This window comes from Lasioglossum baleicum, chromosome 13, assembly GCF_051020765.1.
Source record: "Lasioglossum baleicum chromosome 13, iyLasBale1, whole genome shotgun sequence".
NCBI lineage: Eukaryota > Metazoa > Arthropoda > Insecta > Hymenoptera > Halictidae > Lasioglossum > Lasioglossum baleicum.
The window spans coordinates 9,308,607-9,334,758 of NC_134941.1; the positions used below are offsets into that span (position 1 = coordinate 9,308,607).

A 26,152-nucleotide genomic window follows, 5' to 3' on the forward strand; every position below is an offset into this window, starting at 1 on the left:
AGCGGAAGAGGTCCCCGGCCGACCTCGAGGAGTGGCTAGGCGGCAAAGTCCACGGACAGGTTTGATTCGAATGCGGTAATCAAACGCAAAACAGAAACGGCAGCGGGAGGAGCGCGTGTTAGAAGGGCGAGAGACGCGGAGAGCACACGAGCGAGCGGGGCGCATCGAGCGATTTCTTCACGGGCTCGGACCGCGAGCGATTCACATTCTGTTCCGCGCGGTGTCTTCGAGCTGCCGACCAAATTTCGGAACCGCGATCCACAGTTCGGTGAATCCTCGGGAGATTCTTCCCAACTCTCGATCCTCGGTGAGTGCTCGACCAGTCGCGAAACAAGTGCGCAAGAAAACATTCCGAAGTGGCCAACCTCTTTATTTAACGAACACACAGTGCGCTGTTGATCATAAGCAACGTTTATGGTCAAGTTTATGCACTCTCGCCGTTAACGCGCTCGGTTGCTTGTTAGATTCTAGGCATTATTGAATTATGTGTCACGGAAGAATTAAGTAACAGAGATTTAGAGGTAAGGATTTTTCGAAACTGTCGCCTGGAAAGTATGTGATCAAATGTGAAAATAATTCATCCAGCCGACACTTGATAAATTATATTCCGCAACCTTTGCTGGAAACTTGCGATTCAGAAACGAACTGCGGACTTTCATGCAACTGCAGCCTGCATAATTTCGCATCAGATAAGGAAATTGTTTTGGATCGATTTTCAAACAGTAAGCAATAACAGAGTCAATGCAACAATAACATCTCGGGTAATAAAATGAAAGTGTTCGATGCCGATCGTGTTGCCAGGTAATTATAGCCTAACACCTGAAATATGACATAATTTATCGATGTCATAAGTAGGATAGATCGAAACAAATGTTTTTGAGCACCACTTTTATGGCGTTATTATTACTTGCGAATTAACGACAAATTTTGCATAATGGTACAAATACTAACGTAATGAGAACCAATGAAAACCTGCTTTAATGGTAGACTATATCAGTAACCGGGAATTTATAATTGAAGTGCACGTTTCTTCTGTCGGTAATCTAAAGTCATCGTCTAATTAACTTCCCGCCATTTACGTTGAGTATGTTGAAACAGCAAAATTTCAATTCGTTTACTAATTTGTTTAGAAAATCTTGAAACCACTTTTATAGTCAGAGACGTGAGGTTCAGACAGTCTCACAATGCATTCAAAATATCGCTGCGAGAACTGGAACGAAAATGAAATTCCTCCATGTCTTACCTGTCTCTGTGTAAACAATTGAGGTGCATCACAGAAAACAACGACGATGATCATCGGTGTTTCGCCGTTATTAAACGAAACCGGTTCTGGATTAAATCACTGCCAAGCGCGCATGATAAAACGATCACAAACAATTATAACGTTCACCGAGCACGAGTGTAGCGCGTCGCATGCAACAAACTCTGCTACACCTACTAGACTGTGGATTTTTATGCGAAATAAATCTTGTCTGCTTCAACTGTAAGAAACAGTAACCATTTAGAAGAATTTTTCCATCTTTGATCATTTGATAATTTGAAGGAGTTGAAAGTAACATGTTGACGTTTCCAAATTCGTTGAAATTTTTCACCAATTTTAAATTTCGTTAGCTCGTTTCTACCCTACATGCATAAAATTCACAGTCCACCGATTACTATGACGGATTATAAATTAACGACGGTCGACTTAACACTGATCTCACCGAAGTTGATGTTTTCAAGCTAAAATGAAATTTTCGGTCATAAGGTAATCTCGCAACCTGCTATCAGCCGAGTGCAGTTCTAAGTGCATTTATTTTCGTGATAGTGGCGCCGCTATTAAATTCTAATGTCAATGAAAGTGAACGCAACAAGGTTGTAGCTCCACTTCCCGATAGAATCGTTGTGAAATAGAATTTACATATAGAATTCAGATTTCAGAATAGTGCGTCAAACCGACGCAGCAACAACTATTTACGAGTTCAATTACAGTTGTACCGATGATTCAATGAATCCTGTAACGCTGTGTTTTTGTCCGGAACGGATCTGAGTAAGGAATAACGAAGTTGTGTAACCATAATAAGGTAGCAGGTTGAAAGGCCAGTGGATGAGGAAGGTTAATGTCAGGAAACGAGCGAAGGAATTGACATCGTTGTCAACGATCGCAATTTGCAATCGAACTATTCCTTCTACTCCGGGGAAAAACGTGATTATCTAAGGACAAACAATCGTTTGCTTTGGCCAAAATAATCAGTGTATTCTAGCCCGTAATCATACACGTAATCAAACAACAAATCAAAGCAGATTGCACCTGTGCAATTTTATAAGTCTTGTTGTTGCATTGTTTTTCGGAGACGTTGCGTTTGCGTCGTCATTCGTAATGCGAATGTCAAAATATTGGCAAGGAAGTAATTCCGGTATTTTTAGGTGAAATAAAACCGAAAATCAATAAAATATTTTCTTATTTATTCTTTTTTGCAAAAGATCATCGATCAAAAAGGAAACTATCTTATCCATTAAAGTTCATTTAAAATATCATATATTGCATTTGAAATAGCGAAAGTACTTTCTTGAAATCACTAACTACGCACACATATCACTTTTAATATAAGTTCTCTAAATAAAATAGATCGAGTATCAATCTTGAGGGCAATCAAATATCGTGAATCGGTTGCAGAACTTTCTTAAATCTAAAATTCTTCAAAGAATTCTTCAATTATACGTATCAAGATTTCAAATTGTCGTCTAATGCACATTTAGTTTAAAAAAAATAAAATAGAAATAGAATGAAAAGATAAGAATGAAAATAGAATAAAAAATAAAATAAAATGTATAAAATAGATCGAATATCAATCTTTAGTGCAATCAAATATCGTGAATCGGTTGCAGAACTTTCTTAAATCTAAAATTCTTCAAAGAATTCTTCAATTATTCGAATCAAGATTTTAAATTTTTGTCTAATGCACATTTGATTTAAAGAAAATAAAATAAAACTGTGTACTGAAAATTTGCAGTTTTAAATTTCCTAATTTGTTATGAGAGGAGAATAATCTACTAAAGCAGAACAAAATATTTCAATTGTCCTTGTGTCTCAACTGACAGAATATATTAAAGACAGCTCCGGTGTCAGGAAAACAAAATGGAATTCCACGAAAGCATGATTAAGTATCTTGGAATTTCTAAATGTGGTTTTGACAGAAGGAAGATCTATTAAGAACAACGTAGATTATCTGCTCAACTAGGAAACTCATCTATTACAAAGAACAGTGTCGAAAACACTCCTATTGCGACAGCCAAGGTGAACAACACTGATGTGTTCCAACAATTCATTGCAATTAAGGACCGTGCGCTCACAAATTTCAAGGTACCTCTCCAAGTCGGAAGAGGCACAATATTGACTCAGCGTCTAGAGTCATTTTTGTGAAGATTTGCACTTCATGATATACAGTCGGTGTACAAAGTATTCGTACATCTTTTAAAAACGAATAAATTTTTCAAAATTGGCCTCAGCAGCTTGAGTTTTTTTGAGACATTAGAAGGGTCAGTTTACTAGCTAATGTGTAAATAATTTTTTTTGTAATTGTTATTGGTCGCAATTACGAAGTAATGAAAATTTAATACATGTATTTTGTAAATCTAAGTAAGTTATATATATGTATGTACAAAGAGTTTCATTGTGAAATTGGTTGACGGATAAAGAAGCTATGGGCATTGTAAGATGTAAAATTCTTTGAATTTACGGTTTGCGATTCATTTAAATCGCAGATTCTTACGATTTTTGCCATTTTCAATCAATTATATTTCGTAACATCCTTGATCGATTTCGATGAAACTTTGTACAAATATATACCTCACTTAGACCTACCAGAGGCGCCTTCTAAATTTTCATTACAGGTACAGATAAAAAATTTAAAAATCGTCACCTTTACTATTTCCTTCGCAATTGCGACCAATAACAATTTTTTAAAACAGTTATTTACACATTAGCTAGTAAAAGAAAAGAAACTTAAGCTGTTGGGTTCAATTTTGAAAAAGTAATTCCTTTTTTAATGTGTACGAATACTTTGTACACCGACTGTAAAATGTAGGGGACCCAATCATTCGTATGACTGGAGTCGTGTAATCTGATGATAGGCAGGAATTCAGTGAGAAATATTTCAGACTATCAAAATATTTAATGACCGGATACGTGCCTAAATGATTTAATAAACACGATAGAAGAGAAACGCCTCGGGCCATGCTGCAGAGTTGGGCAATGATCAACTAATATTTCAAAATGACTAATAATATCTTTCTGAATGTTAGTCATAGCAAAATAGTAATTAGTCAAAACTTCTTGATTAGTTAGTGATAACTAATGAATAATATTAATGTATGTTAATCACTGACGATTAAAGATTGATGACTGATCATCAACTACTAATTAACTAATAAGCAATAGCTAACGATTACTTAGAGCTGTGACTAACTATTTACCATTTAGTGATCACCAGACTGCGGATTTTATGCATGTATGACGAAAATGAATAGGTCCAATTTAAAACAGCAGAAATATTAGAAAAATTTAAACATACTATTGCATTATTATCAACCTACTAAAAACAATAGGGAAAAAAATAAATGTCTATTTTACTCCAGTTTGGTGCAATTCAGCTAAGAAATTTTTATTTTGCATAAAGATCCGCAGTCTAGTTATCACTAACTAATCAAACAGTTTTGACTAATGACTATTTTGCTATGACTAACATTCAAAAAGACTATTAGTCATTTTTAACTATTAGTTGATTATTGCCCAACTTTGCTATGCTGAGGAAATTGCTTGTATACGATAGTCGCTGAGGACGCGCCGCCATTTTACTTCTTTGGCATGCTAGATAATCAGGAAGATTGTAATTGCTATTATTAGAGCATGCAATTTTATTCAGATCGATATGTTTGTTTAATGTTGAAATTAAAGAGGCATAATGTTTTGCAGCTTCGGTTAGATCAGGGTTAGGAATATTAATTATTAAAAGATAACTGATTTTTACGCGAAATAACAATTTCTGTATTGGTTACAAGACTAAATATTTAAATCAAAATTTACTACTTCTCTCAATAACGTTATTAAGTTGAAGACACAATGTAACAGTACTTTAAATTGTCTGCATTTCCTCCTCCTGTTCACAAATGCATGGAATATGCATTCTGATTACTATACAAACAGCAATTGAGACATAACGAGGACATTATTCTTTGAAATTCTTCAAACACTGACTCATAAACATAACATCTAACTTTATGAATTATTTACGACGTTACAGCATAATACAATATTACTGAGAGCTGTAACCTTTGCATAATCTCAATAAAAGAATTTATCGCCTCTGATAATTACCACTTATTGCACTTTCTACACATTAAATCATTGTTCAATTCGCATAAAATCCACGGTCCTCGTGTAATTTAGATTATCCGTAAAAAATCACAGACGCACTTCAAATACCATTACATGTGCTAAATCCCATTGCAAAAGGTTCAGATAGTTTAACAATCAACCTACCAGCCTTAAAAGTAACTACACTCAGTAAAATAAGTCGAATAAATCGATTGACATACACACGAGCTACAAGCGGTTAAAATAGGTGAAAATCGTAGTTCTACGCGGACTTTTGATCAGTTTCTTCTTTTTTTTCTTGCGTCAACCGATTTCGATGAAATTTCCAGCGGGTGTGTAACTACTATAGATCTACAAAACATATATTCTAAATTTTTATTAATGGCCCACATAAGAAAGTTCTAAAAAGTGCCTTTTTTTATTTTTGCATGCAACCTTGTAAATTGCAATTTTTAGAAGATATTTTTTGCACATCATTTAGTAAACCAATGCTTCTAATTGCTTATAAAACATCAGGTTATTTGGTATAATTATAGAAAAGTTATTCTGTTTTAAAGGGTGTAAGGAGACTTATATTTTATTGAGTGTAGTACACGTTCCCTTATAAAAATGACAAGATTCATTTTATTTAGACTTTGTGCGGCTCCTATTGTAATACGTGAACTACTAAAGATATCTATACAATCGTTTCTCATGAGATCAGTTTTATTATTTCTCTAAATGTAAAATGAAAAACCTGGTTGATAGGTTTAGTGTTAAATAATGTGTCTTCGTCCAAATTGTTCTAAAAATTGCGCAAAGTATAAGCGAATTCAATTTTTATGAAAGAACATATGGCAATGTTGTGCTCGGTACGGTCAGTGTTAATACTCGTGCATCTAATGGCAATCGTTGCCTAATGTGCATCACCTCCCCTCCTCCCTTTTCCGATGTCTCGTTACCTTTCTCTAGAACCGCCTCATCATCGCGATTCAACCACGGCTAGTGATTACCAGGCTAGCGTGATGTTAACGAGCCACGTGCCGCGTCATTGGCATGCACAGCTCAATCTTCAGCAAACCAGGCTTTTACAGAGTTTTCGCAATCCTAGTGTGTATCCCTACATGCACATATTTTGAAAAATATGCAAGGCAGGGATCCGCGGGACTTCGGTATCGCTGGATCATTTGTCTTACCGCAATCGCCGCCGCACATAATAATGCAGAAGGGTTGCGGTCTCTCGGTTGCTCGGAACAAAGGAGAACATTGTTCTCGAATTCTCTCCTCTCCTTTTACGATTCTGCGTGCATTTTCATCCGTAAATTGCTTTGGATGTGTCTGAGAAATTTTTTGGTGCAAACATACATATATATACACTAACAAGCATAACTGATTCAACACACTTTAAATCAGAATACCTTTTTCATGAATGGACCAAACGACTTCAATTTCTCTGCAAGGCTAGAAGAATTAGTTTAGTAAATGACGTCTGAAAAATATTTTGAAAAAATGCATTTGGTCGGAATTGCAAAAAAAAATAGTAAAAATTGATTTTTACTACTTTTTTAGCTGGGACAATAACGAAAATTTAAAAGATGTTATAAACGAGTTATAAACGATCAAAAGTGGTAAAAAGACCGAAAATCTTGAAAAATTGCAATTTTTACCACTTTTGATCGTTTATAGCTCGTAAACCAATTAACCGATTCAATGAAATTTTCAGAGCGTATATCATTTATACGAGTTGACCAACCCCTCTTCTAAATTTTCGTTATTGTCCCAGCTAAAAAAGTAGTAGAAATCAATGTTTACAATTTTTTTCGCAATTCCGACCAAATGCATTTTTTCAAAATATTTTTTAGACGCCATTTACCAAACTAATTCTTCTAGCCTTACAGAGAAATTGAAGTCGTTTGGTCCATTCATGAAAAGGTTATTCTGATTTAAAGTGTGTTGAATCAGTTATGCTCGTTAGTTTATATGCACTTGTGACTGCACTGCATCTTATTGCAAAAGGAAATTGTTTTGGCGTCACGTCTTACAAAACGATTAGTGTTAACTCTTTTTATTACTAGGACTAATTGGATCTATGAATTGCATCAATTTTTTTCTGAAACACTTTAATACGTACGAAAATGCATAAACTGCGCTCATGAATAAAATGCAGACCTTTATGCATAATCAAATTTTCTAAACACTGGGGATAACCTGTTTCAATTCAGCACACATTATGCACCGTAAAATGTATTGAATGTATCTCGGAAGTTCCTAGCTGCAGTAATCTGCATAACATGCACTCGTGATTAAGCTGTGCAATCTTCATGCAATACGAAATTTTCTTTGTGCGTTGTTGGAAAAGAATAGCGTTAACCTTTTCCTCTGCAGCGTCCACTTAACGAATTAATTATCTCGACTTTTTTGGTGCATTCCTGTTGATCAATATACATATTGTGTATTTATGGACTAACCTAATGTCATGCAAAATCAAACATCATCGGTATTGGAATAGACCTTTTTGCGAGTTGTCAACTTGATCCATCAACTGCCTCGACTTTTTCCGAGAACTCCTTAGGTATGCTAATGCACGGTGCATCCTTATGCAAAAACAAACTTTTTTGTTACCGTTTGAAAACACCAAAACGAACGATTTGCATAAACGATTTCCATAAAATACAGAACGTTAAACATATATACTGAGTTTTAAAGATAAAAATAGTGGATATAATTATCTGGAATTATCAGAAACTTTGCCAATTCTTTTGCTTTAAAATTAAAATACCAGCGAAGAGAAGGGATGGAATGAAAAAGACGTTTTTGTTTCGGATAAGATTAGCCAAACAATCAAAGAACAATTCTAGTCCTATCTGATGATGTTTGAAAAATTTAGTTTTCTTAAAAAATAAGATGAACGTGTGTTCGAGATACAGTTACTCGAATTAATATTCGGACGCTCTAAAAAAGACGATAACTTTTTTAATATTGTACTAAGTATACGATTTGAACTTTTCTAGGAAGCTGAAGCAATTAGCTCACTACAGGATGTCAAATCTTCTTTTTAAATGGCATTTGATCGGAATTTTAGAAAAAATACTAAAAGTTGCATTCTACAACTTTTTTATGTGGGCCTATATTGAAAATCTAAAAAGTACGTTTTGTAGGTCTGTGTCAATTATATGCACTGTTGAAAGTTTCGTCGAAATCGGTTGATGCGGGAAATAATTACAGGCATTGAAAGATGTAAGAATTCTTAGGGGAGTATAGGCAGAAAATCGTAAAAATCTGCAATTTTTACCATCTTGAAACGTTTATAGCTCATTGTAACGTCGACCGATTTTCACGAAATTTTCAGAATATGTTTAATTCACACAGATCTACAAAACGAGTCAATATAGGCCCATATAAAAAAGTAGTAAAATGCAACTTTTAGTATTTTTTCTACAATTCCGATGAATTGCAATGTTTGACAAAATTTCTTTTCACATCCTGTAGTAAACAAATTGCTCTAGCTTCGCAAAACAGTTCAAATCGTATAGAGTACAATATTAAAAGAGTTATCGTCTTTTTTTAGAGTGTCCGAATATTAATTGGAGTAACTGTATACAAAATTTAAAAATGGTTAAAATGTAACCATTACGACACTTGCAATTGACAATAAAATTGTTCGACCTCAATCTTCCAGACATAATAAGTCCCTGATAATCATGCTCAGCATGCACAATATGTCGACTGCTTAGAGGCAGCTGTCAGATTGTACAATTAGGTCAACAAAAAGAAAGACACGTTAGAGGACGGTCTGGGCAGTCGCTGAAGAAATGGCACTGACTGCAATTTCCTCGATAATACAAGGTGAACCATTGTTCGTGGCTCAAGATCACGTTTACGTAACACGCATCATAAAACTGTGCCAGGAGCAGAGGTGGGCATTAATCGATATTATGATTTTAATCATGATTGATTGATTAATGTGTACGATTAAAAAAGAAATCATCGAAAAATCGACGGTTGGATCAATCGATTGATGAAGTTAATCGTCAATCGTTGATTAAAAGAAGAAATCAATGAAAAATCGACGATTGGATCAATCGATTGATGAAGTTAATCGTCAATCGTTTATTAAAAAAAGAAATCATCGAAAGAAAAACATAAAAGCACGTAAACAGAGTTTATATCATAGACCAAATGACAATACGCCTAAACTCAGTTTATATTTTTGTCAGTATTCACATACAGTTTTGATTCCGTATTTCATTTCGAAATTTCAGCAGTAAATCATTAATCAACTATCCGATTGACGATTATAATTGAAAGGAATGTAATCGTTAATCACAATTAACGACTAAAGTAGAAATTTAATCGTTAAACGGCAATTAACGATTAACAAGTATTTAATCGTTAACCGCAATTAACGACTAACAAGTATTTAATCGTTAACGGCAATTAACAACTAGGCTAGGAGATTAATTGTCAATTGCGATTAATGATTGAAGTAGAAAAGTCGTCAATCGTTCATTTAATTTTTGCTCAACCCTGAATGACACTGACTGCAATTTCCTCGATAATACAAGGTGAACCATCGTTCGTGGTTCAAGATCACGTTTACGTAACACGCATCGTAAAACTGTGCCAGGAGCAGAGATGGGCATTAATCGATTATGATTTTAATCATGATTCATTGATTGTGTACGATTAAAAAAAGAAATCATCGAAAAATAAAAGTGTGCCAGGAGACACGAATAATAAGTGCATCGGTCTAATAATATTAAAATTTTTATATTAAAAAATTTAATATACCACGTTTTTAAGACGTACTAAAAAAGTATAAAATAATTTTTCCTAGCCCCACGTACAGATTCCTAACTCCATACAGTCCTGAAAATTTGTGATTGTGAATTTTTAATAGCTATGAAAATACTTGCAAGATTTAAAACGAAAAACGTGGGGCGCATGCAGTAGACAACTGATGCATGAATAATTCACCTAAGTCACTAACAATTTTATTGCACTGCAAATGATATGAACTGTTGTGCGAGTTTTCTCAACGGCAGCTAGTCTCTACACTCCTTACTCATTATTAACCTTATATTTTCATATCTATTAAAAATTCACAAACACAAATTTTCAGGACTATCTGTATGGGGCTAGGAAAAATTATTTTATACTTTTTAATCCAACTTAAAAACGTGGTAAAAAATTCTTTTTTATGTAAATAATTATTTTCTTGTGTGTGTAAAATTTCGAGCCATATCTCGTACGGAACTCTAACCCTAACGAACAGACAGTCAAGAAAACGAGTTACTATTGCATTGTCATCCAGTTCTGAGCTATGTTTAAAGTTTCAAGTCCCTAGCTCATCGCGAAGTTAGTTTAAAATCGATTTTTTTGAACCGAACAGACAGACGAGAAAGCGAGTCAATAAAAACGTGGTAAAATGGCACCTCGCACCAACGACCGCTATTTATTAAACTAAATTTAGAAATCAATCTGAGAATAAACGGAAAATCAAGTTGTATAGCTAAACTGCTCTTCCGTGCAATGCATCAATCAGATTCAACCGAGCGATCGCTCCACGATCATTTAGTCATTTATCCGATTGAGCAAAACAAGTATAAAACCGGATACCCCGATAAAAACTTGTGACTTCGCAACAAAGTAGCCATCGAGTCATTACTCAAAGTAATGTCACACGAAGATTAAAACGCGTGCAATTATTTAATCAATAAACGACGCCGGCTTCTGTCTATGACGTCTCCCGACTCGGGAGACGGTTTATGTAACAAATCGTTTGCATGAAATGAAAATATGGACTATTACGGTTGAACTTGAAAGAATTTAAATACACACAGATTATATTATTGATGAGCCGTTTTTCATAATTTATATATTCGTTAACTCTTCGATTCAAACAGGTTTTAATAATCAGCAAGCTGCACTCGATTCGAAAGAAAGTGGGTTCTATGTTGGTTAACTTAATCTATATTCTTTAATCGCTGAAATATTCAGTAATATATTCGCGACTTCCTCTTATTAGCGATATTATTCATTAGCATGAATAACTGGAGCATGGGCAAATCAAATGAGTCAGACGCCTACATATAAAGGTTTAGTGATCTGCGTTAGTTCATAACGTTGCAAAAACAAGAATGTCTGCGACGAAGTTGCATCCGTAAGCAAAACGTTATCAAGTGCAACACGAGAACAGATTAAAGATCACTCACAACAAATACTCGAACAGTAATTCTGTCAAATAAAAAACTAGCATTTTTTCCCGTGTGAAAATTTTAAAACAAAATTCCATAAAGTATTTCATTCAAGATTATGAAACATAAATGTATTTTCTTGAATATTCTTAAAACAGAACAAAATTTTGCTTCCCCTTTCACAGTAACACTATCTCATACTACGGTGTTACCTGCAGGGCCCGCTCTAGGGGACATTTGTCCGGGGCGCCATTTTGGCTGTATAAGAGTGACAAAAATATTGAAGTGTTAAATACCCAATTAATCGAAAATTTGCTTTTATTAAAATTTAAATAAAATGATTTGATTTTTATTGAAAATAAAAAATATGTACCTGTACTTAAAAAATATATATGTATATATTCTTAAGGGGCGGCAATTTGTCGTAACCACTAGAGCGGGCGCTGCTTACCTGTTACTTGAAAAAATATTGTAAACTGTTCTCATCCGAATCTCTAAAGAACTCAGCATTGAAAATCTTCTTCCAGACACGCAGGAAGTATCGAAGCTCCGCTAGCCCTGACAGTCTGCGACCGATAACTCCGAACAGAACAGCGACCCCGAACTCCATTAGGCGAGACGTCATTCGAAGCAGAGGATTAAGAAAAAACAGCCGATTATTACGTCTACTAGCATTCTTCGCGTGGACTATCGCTTGCGCAAGCGTCTCGGGCTAAAGCAGCTGACCCAAAGACGACAAAATTCAACGACCAATTATAACCAAAAAGAATCATCTGAAACCGGAGATGCGGATGAAGCAGTCAACTCAGGCAAGGAACAACCCCGTAATCCCAGACCTCAGCAACTATCTGGCCGAGATGTGATGCTAATCAGCAGCTTCCAACAAAGATTCCAGCGAATCAGCTTTCAGCAGAAATTTCCAGCTAGGTCTTCAATGACTCTGTCAGCGGCTGACCCCGTTTAGTTCGCCCATAACGCGGTTGGCAACGATAAGATACATTTATCGTAGCGACAGCTCGAAAGACAGAGACGTGGAAGGAAGATCAGCGCGAAACAATCGGCACGGTCAGAGACGGTTCATTAGGCTACGATGACTGCGTGTACTCAGCGTGTGGTGTTGGTGAACCTGCCGAAGTCTCACGCGGTCGACATCGAATTCTGTGACGTGAGCTATGCGACCCGGAGGGGATTTCGGGGTCCGAAGAAGGAGATCTTGAAGGGAGTGAACGGGAGCTTCAGGTCGGGAGAACTGTCGGCCATCATGGGTCCATCAGGAGCTGGGAAGTCGACGTTGCTAAACATTCTGACAGGGTTCGAAGGAGGTGACTGGAAGGGGGAGATACAGTACACGGGCAAGGAAGGGAAACAGACTTGGAGGGAGTACAAGAAGCATAGCTGCTACATCCAACAAGATGACAATCTGCACCCTCTGTTCTCGGTGAAGGAGGCGATGCGAATAGCAGCGGACCTGAAGATTGGCAGTAGTCTGAGCGATAAAGCGAAGGATATGTTGATAGACGACGTGCTGGACAACCTGGACTTGACCAAGGCCAAAGAGACAAAATGCGGCACGCTGAGTGGCGGGCAGAAAAAGAGGCTCAGCATCGCGCTAGAACTGATAGACAATCCCCCGGTGATGTTCCTGGATGAGCCAACGACTGGTCTCGATGCCCTGTCCTCTCACCAGTGTATCTGCTTGCTGCAAAGCCTGGCGAAAGCCGGCAGGACCATCATCTGCACTATCCACCAGCCCAGCGCCGCCGTCTTCGAGATGTTCGACAACGTGTACCTGTTGGTGGACGGCAGGTGTGTCTACGACGGCGCCACGAAGAACACGATCGACTTCTTCAACGGCGTGGGCCTGCAGTGTCCTCAGTACCACAACCCCGCTGACTTCATGATAGAAGTAGTTAGCGGGGAGTATGGCAACTACATCGACCAGCTGGAGAAGCTGGCCAGCAATGGTGACTGCTGGAAAACGCCGACTGCGGAAAAGGGGGAGTCCCAGGAGAATTGCTACTTCAAGGAGGACAAGGCTACCGTGCTGATCCAGGCGCCCACTGAGATGGAGAGATTCTTCGTGCTGTTGAAACGCTGCATGGTGCAGCTGTTCCGCGATTGGACGGTCACCCATCTGAAGTTTGTGCTGCACATCTGTGTTGGGATTCTTCTGGGTCTGCTATTCACAGACTGCGGACAGGACGGGAGTAAGACCATCAGCAATGTGGCGTTTCTGTTGGTCAGCTCCGTGTATACTTGCTATACCAGCATGATGCCCGCGGTCCTCAGGTTCCCCTCCGAGTTCCCCACGCTGAAGAAGGAGAAGTTCAACAACTGGTACGAGCTGAGGACGTACTACGCGGCTACCATCATCTGCACTCTGCCTCTGCAGATCGTCTTCACCTTCGCGTACTGCTCAGTGGCATATTTTCTGAGCTACCAGCCCCTGGAAACCAACAGGTTCTTCATGTTCCTTCTCGTGTCGGTCCTCACCGCTCTCATCGCTGAAAGTTATGGTGTCCTGATCGGAACGCTGTTGAATCCTGTTAACGGGACATTCACCGCAGCCATCACCACCTGCGCGTTTCTGGTTCTTGCAGGGTTCTTGGCTCTCTATAACCACATGCCGATCTTTCTTTATTACCTCAGCTACGTCAGCTACTTAAAGTACTCCGTCCATGCCAGCGTGGTCGCCATGTATGGGTTTGATCGAGAAAAGCTCGACTGCACCAAAATGTACTGTCACTACAGGATGCCCAAAACTATTTTGGAGGAGCTTTCGATGTCCGATGGCAGGTTCTGGTTCGATGTTACTGTCCTCGTCTGTAACTTCATCATCTTCAGGTTCGCCGCGTACTGCACGCTCAAGAAGAAGCTCTCTTCCGCTTGATGAAGGGGATAGGTGACTGTGGTTGTGTGCAGTTAGACAAACTCATTGTCAGTGGTCTTTCTAGGTTGTTTGTTCGAGGATGAGCAGTGGCAAGTGTTTTATTAGGCCTTCGTTCGAGTGAAGGCTTTAGTGACTCTTGGTTTGGGACATTTTTTCGCTTTCCTGGGAGAGACGAACCGGTGAGAACGTCAAGACTGGACTAACGTTGCGGAAGTCGTCTTTTTGTTGCGCCGACTGCCTTTATTTGGTCAGAAACGATGCAGTTCTTGACTGTTTTGGCTAACCGAGATGGAGAGACTCCTCTAAGTTTCTTAAACCAATTGGTTATACGAATTGTGGACGAAATTTTAGTGAGTAAGCTAAAATTCAAAAGAAAATGATTCTTTCGCTAGACTAGAAAATAACAAGATGGCGGCGCTATGAAACGAAGACTTCGTTTTCTATGTAAAATAAAAAGATTTAAAATTTTTCGAGCAAGCCAAGGTAATCGACATCATTGGCAGAGACATTAAATACCCAATTAAAAGACGTTCGTTGTCCTATCACAATGACCTGTGATATTTTAATCAGATAGGAGAGTTCAAACTGCAATTACTTAATTTACGTAACTTAATTGGAAAATAGCGAATTTAATAATTCTTGTCGTTTCTTTTCCTATCAAAATGGCCCCAGGTGTATCGATTTCGTGTGGGTATTTCTTCCGGCAACTATAGAAATACTAAAAGTAGTCCTGGACATGCCAATGGCGTATCATGGAAAACATTACCAAAGCTGACAACGGAAGAAAGGGGCCGATAGTATCAAGTGATCGTGTGAACCGTAACGCGATTGTATATTCATAATATTCATGATAAACCTAGGTTGATAGGTCAAATTTCCTGTGATCGGTTTTTGATTTCCATTGTGACAACAGTAACTTCCTCTGATTGTTGCGTGAAACAATCTTCCATTTTTCCTACCTTTTTTACATTGCAAATTTAACCTACATAGCAGCATTTTAAAACGAGTGTGATTCCGTGCCTTACCTGCGGGATTGCCTGGAAAATGTCCTGTCAACTGTTACCATATTTACCATTTGATCAGTTTGTAAAATAAATTAAAAAATTGAGCGCGACAATTCAGTGGAAAAATTGTTCCACTATATCTACGCGTTCGTTTTTGTTTAAAAATTCATTATCCATTGTATAATCGTCAGAAAAGGTTGATCAAACCACCCGAGCTTCACACATATACCGGGGTCAAATGTTTAGATGCATTCTCGTGCGTCCCCAACGTGATTTGCTAATCGAGTTGTGAGAACGCTGAACTTACGTGTGCCGATTGCTCAATATCAATGTGAACGGGAAGTTCGGGCGAAAGGTGAATTCGATAAATGCTCGTCGACGCATGCTGCTCAAAACCATCATCGGATCGTCGAAACCAACGATCGTCATCGACAATCCCATCTGAACTGGGATTTCATGCAGCAATAATTCAAGTTCATTAATTATCACAATCCTCGCGTACAACCTTTCAGAGTTACGTGAAACACGATCGACTAACGTTAAGCGTTTTTTTCACATTGTAAATTTGTTTTTCAATAAAATTGCGTACCCTGATCGCTTTTGTTTATTTACATATCCAGGCATTTTTATTGGAAAGTGAGAGGTATGCTGGTTGTATGAGAAATATTTGATCGATTTTGTGTATATAGGGTTGCATAGTTTGGAGCAGCATGAATAGTTAGGGATATGTTCAGTTGACGAGATGATACGAGTGACTCAATTATTAAAAATTTCTTCTTCTGAGAAATGTTACTATACTCGAAATGTTTGCTGATTAATTTTGATCTATTCAACTTGACGTATTCCCACCCTTAATATTTTTTGAAGTTACGTTCCCAATTCCAAAGAAAATAAAATCTTTTAATACATCTAATAAAAATCCGATTACTATAATAACCGACGAAGGAAGACGGGAGAGGGAGATGGATACAAGTATCTTCAAGGATAAAATAAACATAAGATCCTTATAAAAACTCTTTCCACGTGAGAGCAATTTTTCTTAATATATAATCAATATAAATATTAAAAATATTGACGGACATGACAAAACTAGGTACATTCCACGTTGGTTGTTCTAGCGTTAATTACGTATGTATTCAACATGATTCCTCTGGAACCTTATCGTTCCGGAGGGAAACAAGATCACTTATGGAATGAGCTAACGCTGCCAAGGTGTCTGGATGGAGTTCGACGTGTATAAACAAAAAGAGAAAAAAAAAGATATTAAAAAAGATTGTACAATTCGCGAAGCTCGTCAACTGAACACATGCATGCCCAAAAACCGATCGACGCTCGATTCGGAAAGATCGGTTTGCTCGTGTGAGAAGAAAATACGTGGTGGCGATAGAGAAAAATCAATGAAGACCTGCGGTCGTTCCTGAAAACGTTGAAAATTCTGTATTACAAACATCCATCGGTCGACGACATTTGCAGATGCTTTACAGCTGAACGAACTCCGATTAGGGTAACCGGCGAGAGCACCCGCGAGAGTTAATCGAAATAAAACAGGTGTACATCTTATCCGCTAAGTCGTATCTACTCTAATATGTATATGCTCGTATCTACGCAATAAGTAGGCGGCTTGATTAACGAAACATAACGAGGGGGAGGGAAGAGGAGAGGGAGGAAGAACGCACGTAAGCGAGAACAGAAGGAGAGAAACGAAAGGGGAACGTACATCGAGAGAGAAAAAAAAACAAAGAAGAAGAGAGACAATGGGGGAAGAACAGGGGATGTGTACGAGAGACTTAAACGAGAATAGTAAAACAAAATCGGCTGCTTATACGACCTAATACTGGTGTTGGGTAGCAGCTAAACAAAATCGGGGGAGATCGTACAATGTACAAAAAAAGAAAAAAAAACGTGAAATCAAAATGTGTCCGTGGGGAAGCTCGAGTGAGAAAGAAAAAAAGGGCGAACGAAAAAAAAAACAAATGAACACTGATCGAAGACACAACCGAGTGAGAGAAGTAGAGGCCGGAGGCACCGTGATTATGGAAAAAATGGCACATTTATTATATTATTAGTGATAATAATATTACTACCGATAATTATACATTTTTTTTTCTTTCTCAAACGAAAAGACTCACTCGCGCACACGCTGCCACCACTCATTCCTCTCTTCAGCTTTTTCTCTCTTTCGCTCGCGCGTCTTTCTCTCTCTCTCATTCACACAGAGAAGCATTCCCTCTCACTCGCACGTTCAATATATGCATAATAATTCAGCTCGTGCTTCATCGATGTTAATAGAATCGCAACTCTTCTCGTTAACAATCGCATTACATGTCGAAAATCATATCTCTGGCCGTCTCGTAGGGGCGACGGTCACACGCGAACTCCTCGTTTTTTAATTACATATTATACAATAATGTCGTTAGATCTAATTTACAGATGTGTGTACGCGTGTGTGTGTGTGTCGTTTCACGTGTAAATGTGTGTGTACGTGTTTGTTTGTGATGTCGCTCGACAATCGTGTCCCGGGCAACCGAGGGGATGTTCCGTGATTATACACAAATTAAATGAGAACTAGCTCGGTTCGAATATGGCGGCTCGAATCAGGATCGCGTCGATGAAAAATCTGCGAATCCCAGAGTCGAAAAGAACTCTGAGACTTGCGGAGAACTGTTTCGACGCAGTCCTCTTCGAGGAACCTCGAAAGAACCTCGAACAATCGACCCTACAACTTTCAATCCGGCGATTGTTCACGGAAATATTTCCTTCGCTTAACAAGAACCGATCTCGATCGTCCTCGAGGCGAAAGGGTCGACACCTGACGTTTTCCTCCATTCGTTCGGAATCCAATCCACTTTGTGCTCCCGGTCAGGAATCGCTGGTCCGAGTACGGTAAAACGAAGAGTAAACTCTCGAGCGAGAGGCGTCAGGTAATTACAAAATGATTGTACAATAATTTAAAATACATCCGCGATTCCGAGGGACGGGCTCGTTGATTGAATTGTCAACCCTTTGCGGACGAGGATTTCTTAGAAATGCTAATAACATTTTTGTATCGGAATCTCGAATAATAGGAAGTCATCGAAATAGAAAAAATTGACATTATGTATTTTTTCTCAACCCTCTGGTGCAACTTCTTGAAATTACTTAATCGTAAGTATATTCGCGTCCTTTGTTTCTACTAATTAGAGACTCCGGACTTCACGCATTTATGACAGAAACGAGTAGATGCAATTTAAAACAATGAGAAGAGGACTTTAAGAGTATTAATATATTATTTTCATTATTTTCTGCGTCTTGTACACACTTTCTAATTTGCATGAACATGTAGAATCTAGTAATAATGTTATGCGATAAAACCTCATTACCAGGCGGACCTTTATGCAAAATTAAAAATTGTTAAATAAGAAATTTCCTTCTTTCTCTAATGACTTCAACAACTTGGATTTATAGTTTTAAATTCCTATTCTTTGCAATTGAAGCTACTAATCTCGTCACCAATGCATAATAACAACCAGAAAGAACAATATTTAATAACACTGGAGGGTTAGTGTACATAATTGTGCCCATAATTATGAAAGTGGTCTGTCATGTATTTAAAATGAAGATATTTGAAATGAATTCCATATAATGTTGAAATAACAAGCACTATCACATTTGTGACAATATCGTAAAAATTACATTGAATTAATTTAGTTAAAAATAATGTGATGTGAAGTAACTGATAAACTCATTCTTTTTAAAATCTTGACTTAGACCACTTTCATGATTATGAGCACGATTGACTTGTACGTTTCCAATCTCTAGAGTTATAAATCTTGATGTCGAAATAACATTCGTCCACAAAGGGTTTGCAAATCTTGTCGATCGGCAATGTTTCTCGCCCTGAATTCGAGGCTAGAGATTTACAGAAAAACGGTGATAATAAATCGTTATTACAAGAAAGTAATGTTATCGCGATCGGCTCTCCTCCTCGTTTGCTATGTACAATACAAGCCGCTCGATCTCCGCGACTTTCGAATCCGCGACCCTCTCGCTCACGGCCGCACTATGTATACTATATTACACTTTTATTCTCGCCGCGCGCTAGAAATACTTTTTTCTTTATATTCCTAAGAACATATTAAAATAAATTACATTATCCTTTGACAAAGTAATCCTAATTACCGTAACAGAGCTCGTAGAACAGAACACGAGAGCGAAAGGGCGAGACCAATTCGTCGAGCGTTTCCGAGCGGCGAGATACTCTCCTCGTCACAATTTTCACCTTTGAAACAATTTTTTGAAAAGAACCACATCGTGCTCGAAGTGATCCGAAAAAATAACTACGCACATTTTAGGACTTCATTTTCGACGGAAGCCGCGATCGAACGAAGAAAAAGAAACAAAAAGGAATCGATCGAATTGAAAAGGATCGATTGAATTGAACGTGGATCGATTACCGCGGGATAATCTGCGCCGAGAGACCTTTTGCGATCGTCGCGCGCACTCTCTTTTTCTTTCTATCTCTCTCTCTCTCCCATTCTCTCCCTCTCACTCGGAACGAGCACACTCTTCCTCACCTTTCGCCTTTCCACTTTGACTATCTAAGACTATCGACAGGTGTGTGCCTAGCTTAGACGGGCTTACGAGCTATTTATTGTCGTTATTATTTTACATGATTACCATCGCGATTATAGGTGCGTGTGTATTGTAGAATCCGCGTCTTTTCCCGCGCGCACTTTTCTCCGTGTCCGTGTGTGTATGTGGAGGGTCTGTGCCTGTGTGTTTCTGTCCATGTTTGTCACGTGTCTCCCACGAATCGCCGCTGACCTCCTTGCACACGATCGATAGATCTCTTTCCGTTCTCTCCCATTGCCTCACATTCACTGATTTTTATCCCTATGTCCCTCATTCATCGTCTCTTCGTTATAGTCGGAGGTGTTCGCGATTCCGGCGAACGTTCGATTAAAAGGTAAAGCGAGGTTGTGCGAGTTTGTCTCTCGTGATCGAGAGCTCCGACCCATGGGGATCGAGAGCCTCGAACGCGTCCCAGATCGTGTCTCGGATCGGGGGCCGTGGTTCACGGTTGTTTCTCTCTTCGTCTCATTCGCCGAATCTCATTTATCGTTTTGACCTTCGAGGAGCGAAACACGGCGCTTCAGGCTTTCGAAAGGAAAAATAGAACGAACGACCATCGGTTGCTCGTTGCTCGGTTCCGTCGATTGTTTCTCTAGACAGAGAGAGGAACACGAAGATACAGAGAGCGAGACTTTCATTTTTTCTTCTTGCCTGTTTTCTTTTTTTGTGGTTTTTCTATACGTTTTCCAGGACCGTTCGATATGCGTGTGCTTTTGAAGAAAAATATAGCTGTGTGTGTGGTTCGTATGATATGCGAGGAAAGGATATCACGATGATGTCGCTCGGGAGACGGATGATAGGAGAAAAGAAAGTTTCAGAATAAAGAGAGAACCGAAGAGAAAACTGGGTGAGACACGAACACTCGAGACGTTGTCTTTCGCTTGGGCACACTTCCTCTTCTTCCTAATCCCGTGTATGTCTGCCGTTTTCTTTATATTTGTTATTCGCTTCCATTCCGCGTGCTCGTCTGCGTGTGTGTTCTTTTTTTGTCTTGTCGATTCGTTTCGTTTATTTAATAAAATTTATTTATGGATCTAAATAAATTAAAATACATGGCAACTGGGTACACATTGAGTTTTGAGCTATATTTTTGTTCAAAAACAAAAATTGTCCCATTTTTCTTTCTCGCGAAGGATCTCCCCGGCGATCATTATAATCGGTAGTAATAAGAATAATAAAATCGTGACCGTGGCAATAATAATCGTAACCGTCGTAATGATGATGATAATATAATAATAATGGTAATAATAATAACAATCGTGATGAGGCGATCGGGTTAGGCGTGCGGGGAACGAGACGCGCGGACTTTATTTATAATTAGGAGAGTTTATACAAACTCGCGTTGGTTACAAATTAGGGGAAATGTCAATAATTGTTGCGAGCTTATCCGATTATTCGGGAAATTTTCGTAAGCTTTTTTTACAATTGCCCCCACCCCCTACGCAGGGGGTTGGAAATGATTTGTATACATAAATAGTGACAGGAAAAATAAATATTTCTTCCTTGAATGATTTAAGGGTGTGAGAGATCGATAGTTTAGCGATATATTAGCGTCCCGATGCTAACCGACCTCTAGACAACTCTAAACTAGTATCAACACATTCACATTTTTTTTCATAGAACTTCGAAAAATAATTTTTATGCTGATATGTTCAGTGTTCGACACTTTGATTATGTATAATAATAAAACTTAACATTTAGTTCTCGCTTCGCTAAATAAATTACTACGATCTCGCGGAGAGTTTATGGTTGTGCTCCAAGGCACCAATCGTTACATCTCTCTTTTTCCGTCAAAAATATTTTTTGTTTACCAAACAAGGATTCGATTTGGAACTCGAAGAAAGCTAGGGAGAGGGAAGAACCATGCAAAATGGTACAAATTGTCCGTGACCGACGAGTGATTAGGGTACGTAGTATGATATGTAGATCGCCTAAGCCCGTCGAGAGATCACGGAAACGCAAAAGTGCGCAAAAAATTTTCGTTCCAAAAATCGATCTCGCGCGCGGTTCTGACTATGTACAATGAGGGGAGGGGGGTGTGTCGCACGCCTGGCCCAATTACCTTATCGCGATTCTTATTATCATTACTATTATTATTATATTATCATCGTCGTTACGACGGTCACGATTATTATTGTCCCGGTGATGATTTCATTATTGTTATTATTATTATCTAGCATTATCTGTATATACCTAGCGCAAGTGTTTAGCTCCGCTCGATCGTTCAAGCAGTCACCAAGCGTCTTCTCCCGTTCGTTATCCGCCTCTTCGATGGAACATAATCGGTTACGTTCGAAGAGTGTGCACCATTCATTGGCTCGCCTTGTAATACCCTTAATTTTGCTCGGCTCGTAGAACGGGCACACGGGGCCGGGGAAAACGTCCTCTCTGTACGCACGCGTCCCGCCAACGTCCCGATACCACGATAACTTTAAGCTGTATCTACCCCTTTCGCACAGGATCACACCGCCGCTGAGCCGCTGCTACTGGGGCTGCGATGGATTGTGCTGGAGGGAAGGGGGCGGACCCTGGAATAAACCGTTTTTCACTTTAGTTGATTCCCAATCAATTTTTGCATATACTTTTTCGGTGGAGAGGAAATATACTCACAGGCATCGCGGAAAAGGGTGGTTGAGAATGCGGGTGAGGGTGAGGGTGCGGGTGAGCTATGTGCGCCGCAAGATGGCCGGGTAGTTTGGGTCCATCTTCCGCTTTCTCTTCCTCTCTCCTCTTCAAGCACGCTGCTTTTGGATTAAGATTTCGTTCTGTCAACAAACACAGAAATGGTTAAAACAATATTTCAAGAAACCATCGAATTCGTTTACTAATTGTGCGAATACACACCTCTAACTTGCTGTTCCAGCGTCATGATGACTTCGACAGCCATGTTGAGGATACCTAGCTTCGTCTGAGGTTTGTCCGTCTTTAGATGCGTCATACACATTCTGCCGAGTTCCTTGAGGGCCTCGTTGATGTCTCTAATACGTATCCTACATAGACAAATCGATATTAATTGCTGAACATTGAATCATCGGTTTGGACGTTGGACGTGGAACTAAAAGGACAACACGAATCTGTTTGGTACTGACTATTCAAGATCAAACAATAACTAATTTAGAGAAAATTTTCAGGGTTTCACTAGGACTTTCAACATTATTCAACAAATTCATTAATTTTTTCTATTTATTTTGTTAGTACCAAAGAGATTTCCAAAATACCCCTACCAAACACTCATGCTGACAATTCACCCATTTCATAATTCTACAAATATCATAGAACATTAAATTCTTTTCTGTTTCTCTTGTGAAATGTATTTCTTCAGAATGTGGCAAAAGGAACACGATTCATCGATTTGAACTATAAAAGAAAAATGAATTATCCAAGAGTCTTTCAGGTAACCATTTCTGAAGACCATGGGAGGATTGAGCAAAGCGAGTTTCCAAAAGAAGAAATGCATTTTTCAAGAAACTCATCAGGAAGTTCGTAATCAATGCCGTCGAAGGACAGAGATCGTGAAACGATCTCATCGATCGAGGGAGTCAGAAGAACCTCAATATTCGTCTACGTAATAGCACGAGTGTATCGATCGTTGGCAGGATCGATCCGAGGGGGGTGGATTGGAGCAAACATCCTGCTCTCTCACAATTACACATAGAATACGGGCCGAGCTTGAGTCTCGTATCGGTAACCGATGAACATGAAGTAGAAGAAGAAGACGAGCTTCTCTCTCGCGCGATTCACTGCACGCTTCCGTCGATTTCCTTACCTTTCCCTAGCATTGTTCGCCTGCCGCCTCTCTTTCTCCCTTTGCGCCTTCACGTCGGGATCGTCATCCTCGTCCTCGGCGCTCGAACAACAGTTGCGCAATAACAATACTCGATTAATCACCTGACGTAGGCGGCCGTTTCTTTGTCGCTCGATCGTCCTAGATCGAGCGTGGGGCGTTCGCGACAGCAGTGAAAACCGACGATTTTCGTTCGCGATTTCGTCAAGAACGATTCTCACGTGGAGATCGTCAACGTTTTCTCATCGAAACGATATTCTCGTTACGCAAATAATCTACGGTCTTAGCTTTTTGTCGATTGAACACACGCAGAGCTGATGTCGTGGTTATGGACAGAAAGTCAGGTTTCCGTACTCTATGGGCCCGTATTCTTTGCACAGAGAACAAACCAGTGGTTAAGAGAGTGATCGAGAAGAGAGATATCTACCGATCGGAGCTGATTGTCTTTTCGTGCTGTTACCTAGAAAATTGAGAATCCTTCGGGAAAGGACTTGTAGGATTCGAGGATTTCGAGGGGTGGAGGTCTTCGAGGTGGCTTCTGAAAGAAATCTTCATTACACATGGAGCAACCCTGCTGGTTCGAGGGTGAGCGAACTGTAACAGGGCAATAGGAGATTTACAAGAACCCAGAGAGAGAGAGAAAGTGAGAGAAATACAGAGATAAAGTGAGATATTGGATAGATCCAAAACCAGGTGGTCTCGTTTCGTCCAAGGGAAGAAAGTGTCCAGCAACAACACGATCAGAGTGATGCAGAGGGTGAAAAACAGGTGTGCTCGGTAGAAAAATGAAACAGAAAAGAAAATATAATGTGTGTGTTGGTTTTGTCGCATGCCTTTGAGAGATTGGGTTGGCCGGGATCGCAGCCGAATTAAAATGAGACTGATTGATGAACGGTCGATTGAACGGTATTATCGTTTTCTCTGTCCTTAACCAGACGCATTTTAATTATCAGAATACGGGCCTCGTGGTTGCGGGAGAACGTAAGCATGCCATATAAAATTTCTCCTTCTCTTCTTTTCTTTTATCAACCAGAAACAGATTCTCATTGTCGGTTTTCCTTTGACAAGTTTCTTCCTTTTCTTTTCTGTCTTCGTATCGGGCATGCATACGGAAAACAAGGACTCGGGAGTGTTCGACGTCCCGGAGGGATGTCGCGAAGGACGTTGAAGAGTACAACGGGAGTGCGTTACTGCGTGTGTTCACTAACCTTTCACGCACGTTGTTGGCCTGGCGACGTTCCTTCTCGCGCACCGCTTTGGTGCTGGGATCGTCACAGTCTTCGTCGGCGCTCGAACAACGGTTGTTTAAATGCAATCAATTAGTTGGAGTCTGTGAGGACCGAGACGACCGGGGAACGAGCTCCCGATCGACGAAGGGGGTGGGAACCACCCCTTGCTGCCGCCTCGAATATTATTCAAAATCATTCAACTTCAATTCCGCATTTCCAAAGAAATTATTATACATTTTTTACTTCTGTATATACTAGTGGTGTTCGTCAAGAAATAGGAACTAAATATCTCAAACTAGACGAACGTAATTTCGAAAACAACATGAGGGAACTTCAATGATGTTTTTCTTATACAAAATTAGACTTCTCTGCGAGACCAATATGTACATCTTATTACATGATATTTAAATAGCACATGCCGAAAATTTGAACTGAATATCCCAAACTAGAAGAACGTGGCAGTCGTTTTATCCAAGACCAACTCTGCAAAACACGTTCCTATCAAAAAGCCAGTGGTACATAAACTGCAGCCTACAACTGGTAAACAAAATGTATTTATTTTTATTCGAAATAGAGTATCAATCTCCGACATTGGGATAAGTTTAGTTCGGAAAGAGGAGGCTAGATTCGAGGCGGCGTGCAAGTGGTGAGCGAGCGAATGTTCACTTGTCGCGATCGGAAGAGCGGTGAACAGATATGAAGTACATAGTCGGTTTCTTCATGGTAACTCGGTTTCACTACTGTCACTTCACGGTCGTTAATGACGCGCCCCGATCATAGATAGAAGGATACATCCAGGATATACTTACTATCTGCGCGATCTCTTCGTCCCCTTTCCCTGGGACGTTGAGTTGACCGTGGCCGCGCCGATCACACCCGCTGCCGCCAGCTCGCTGCTCGACGGTTTCGTCTCGCCGCCGCTGCTATCCGGTGGGTCCTTTCTCTTTTCTAACGAGACGTATTCTGTTCATTATTAACATAGCTATTAAACATCGTACGCCCCAACAAACACTAAAAAGATTTCACGTTGTCCATGGAACAGAGGCGAAGCCCAATCTATCCTTCTGAAGTCCTCAAACATTTCTAATTGCTGAGTCTATGT

General features: G+C 39.3%; 1 protein-coding gene and 1 pseudogene across 16 annotated transcripts in view; one reads left to right on the forward strand and one right to left on the reverse strand.

Annotated features, from left to right (window-relative positions):
- Positions 1-102: 102 nt before the first annotated feature.
- On the forward strand, positions 103-20,006 carry LOC143215261 (ATP-binding cassette sub-family G member 4 pseudogene; annotated as a pseudogene). Of its 4 annotated transcripts, none has more exons than XR_013010340.1 (2): positions 103-521; positions 12,060-20,006. The product of XR_013010340.1 is annotated as an ATP-binding cassette sub-family G member 4 pseudogene, transcript variant X2 (transcript). The 4 variants fall into 4 exon arrangements; XR_013010339.1 differs by having other exon boundaries at positions 103-307; XR_013010341.1 differs by having other exon boundaries at positions 103-268.
- Positions 17,458-26,152, reverse strand: part of LOC143215260 (protein daughterless-like) — a 180,455-nt gene continuing 171,760 nt past the window's right edge. For 9 of the 12 annotated variants that reach the window (XM_076437237.1, XM_076437241.1, XM_076437231.1 and 6 more), the window contains 5 exons: positions 25,860-26,013; positions 25,030-25,119; positions 22,882-23,027; positions 22,648-22,802; positions 17,458-22,565 (listed from right to left, as the gene is read on the reverse strand). In XM_076437237.1, the coding sequence (XP_076293352.1) occupies positions 22,521-22,565; positions 22,648-22,802; positions 22,882-23,027; positions 25,030-25,119; positions 25,860-26,013 (590 nt within the window). In that variant the 3' untranslated portion in view covers positions 17,458-22,520. Of the gene's footprint in view, positions 22,566-22,647; positions 22,803-22,881; positions 23,028-23,803; positions 23,894-25,029; positions 25,120-25,859; positions 26,014-26,152 lie in introns of all 12 variants that reach the window. The other 3 variants (XM_076437235.1, XM_076437232.1, XM_076437234.1) reach the window with 3 other exon arrangements.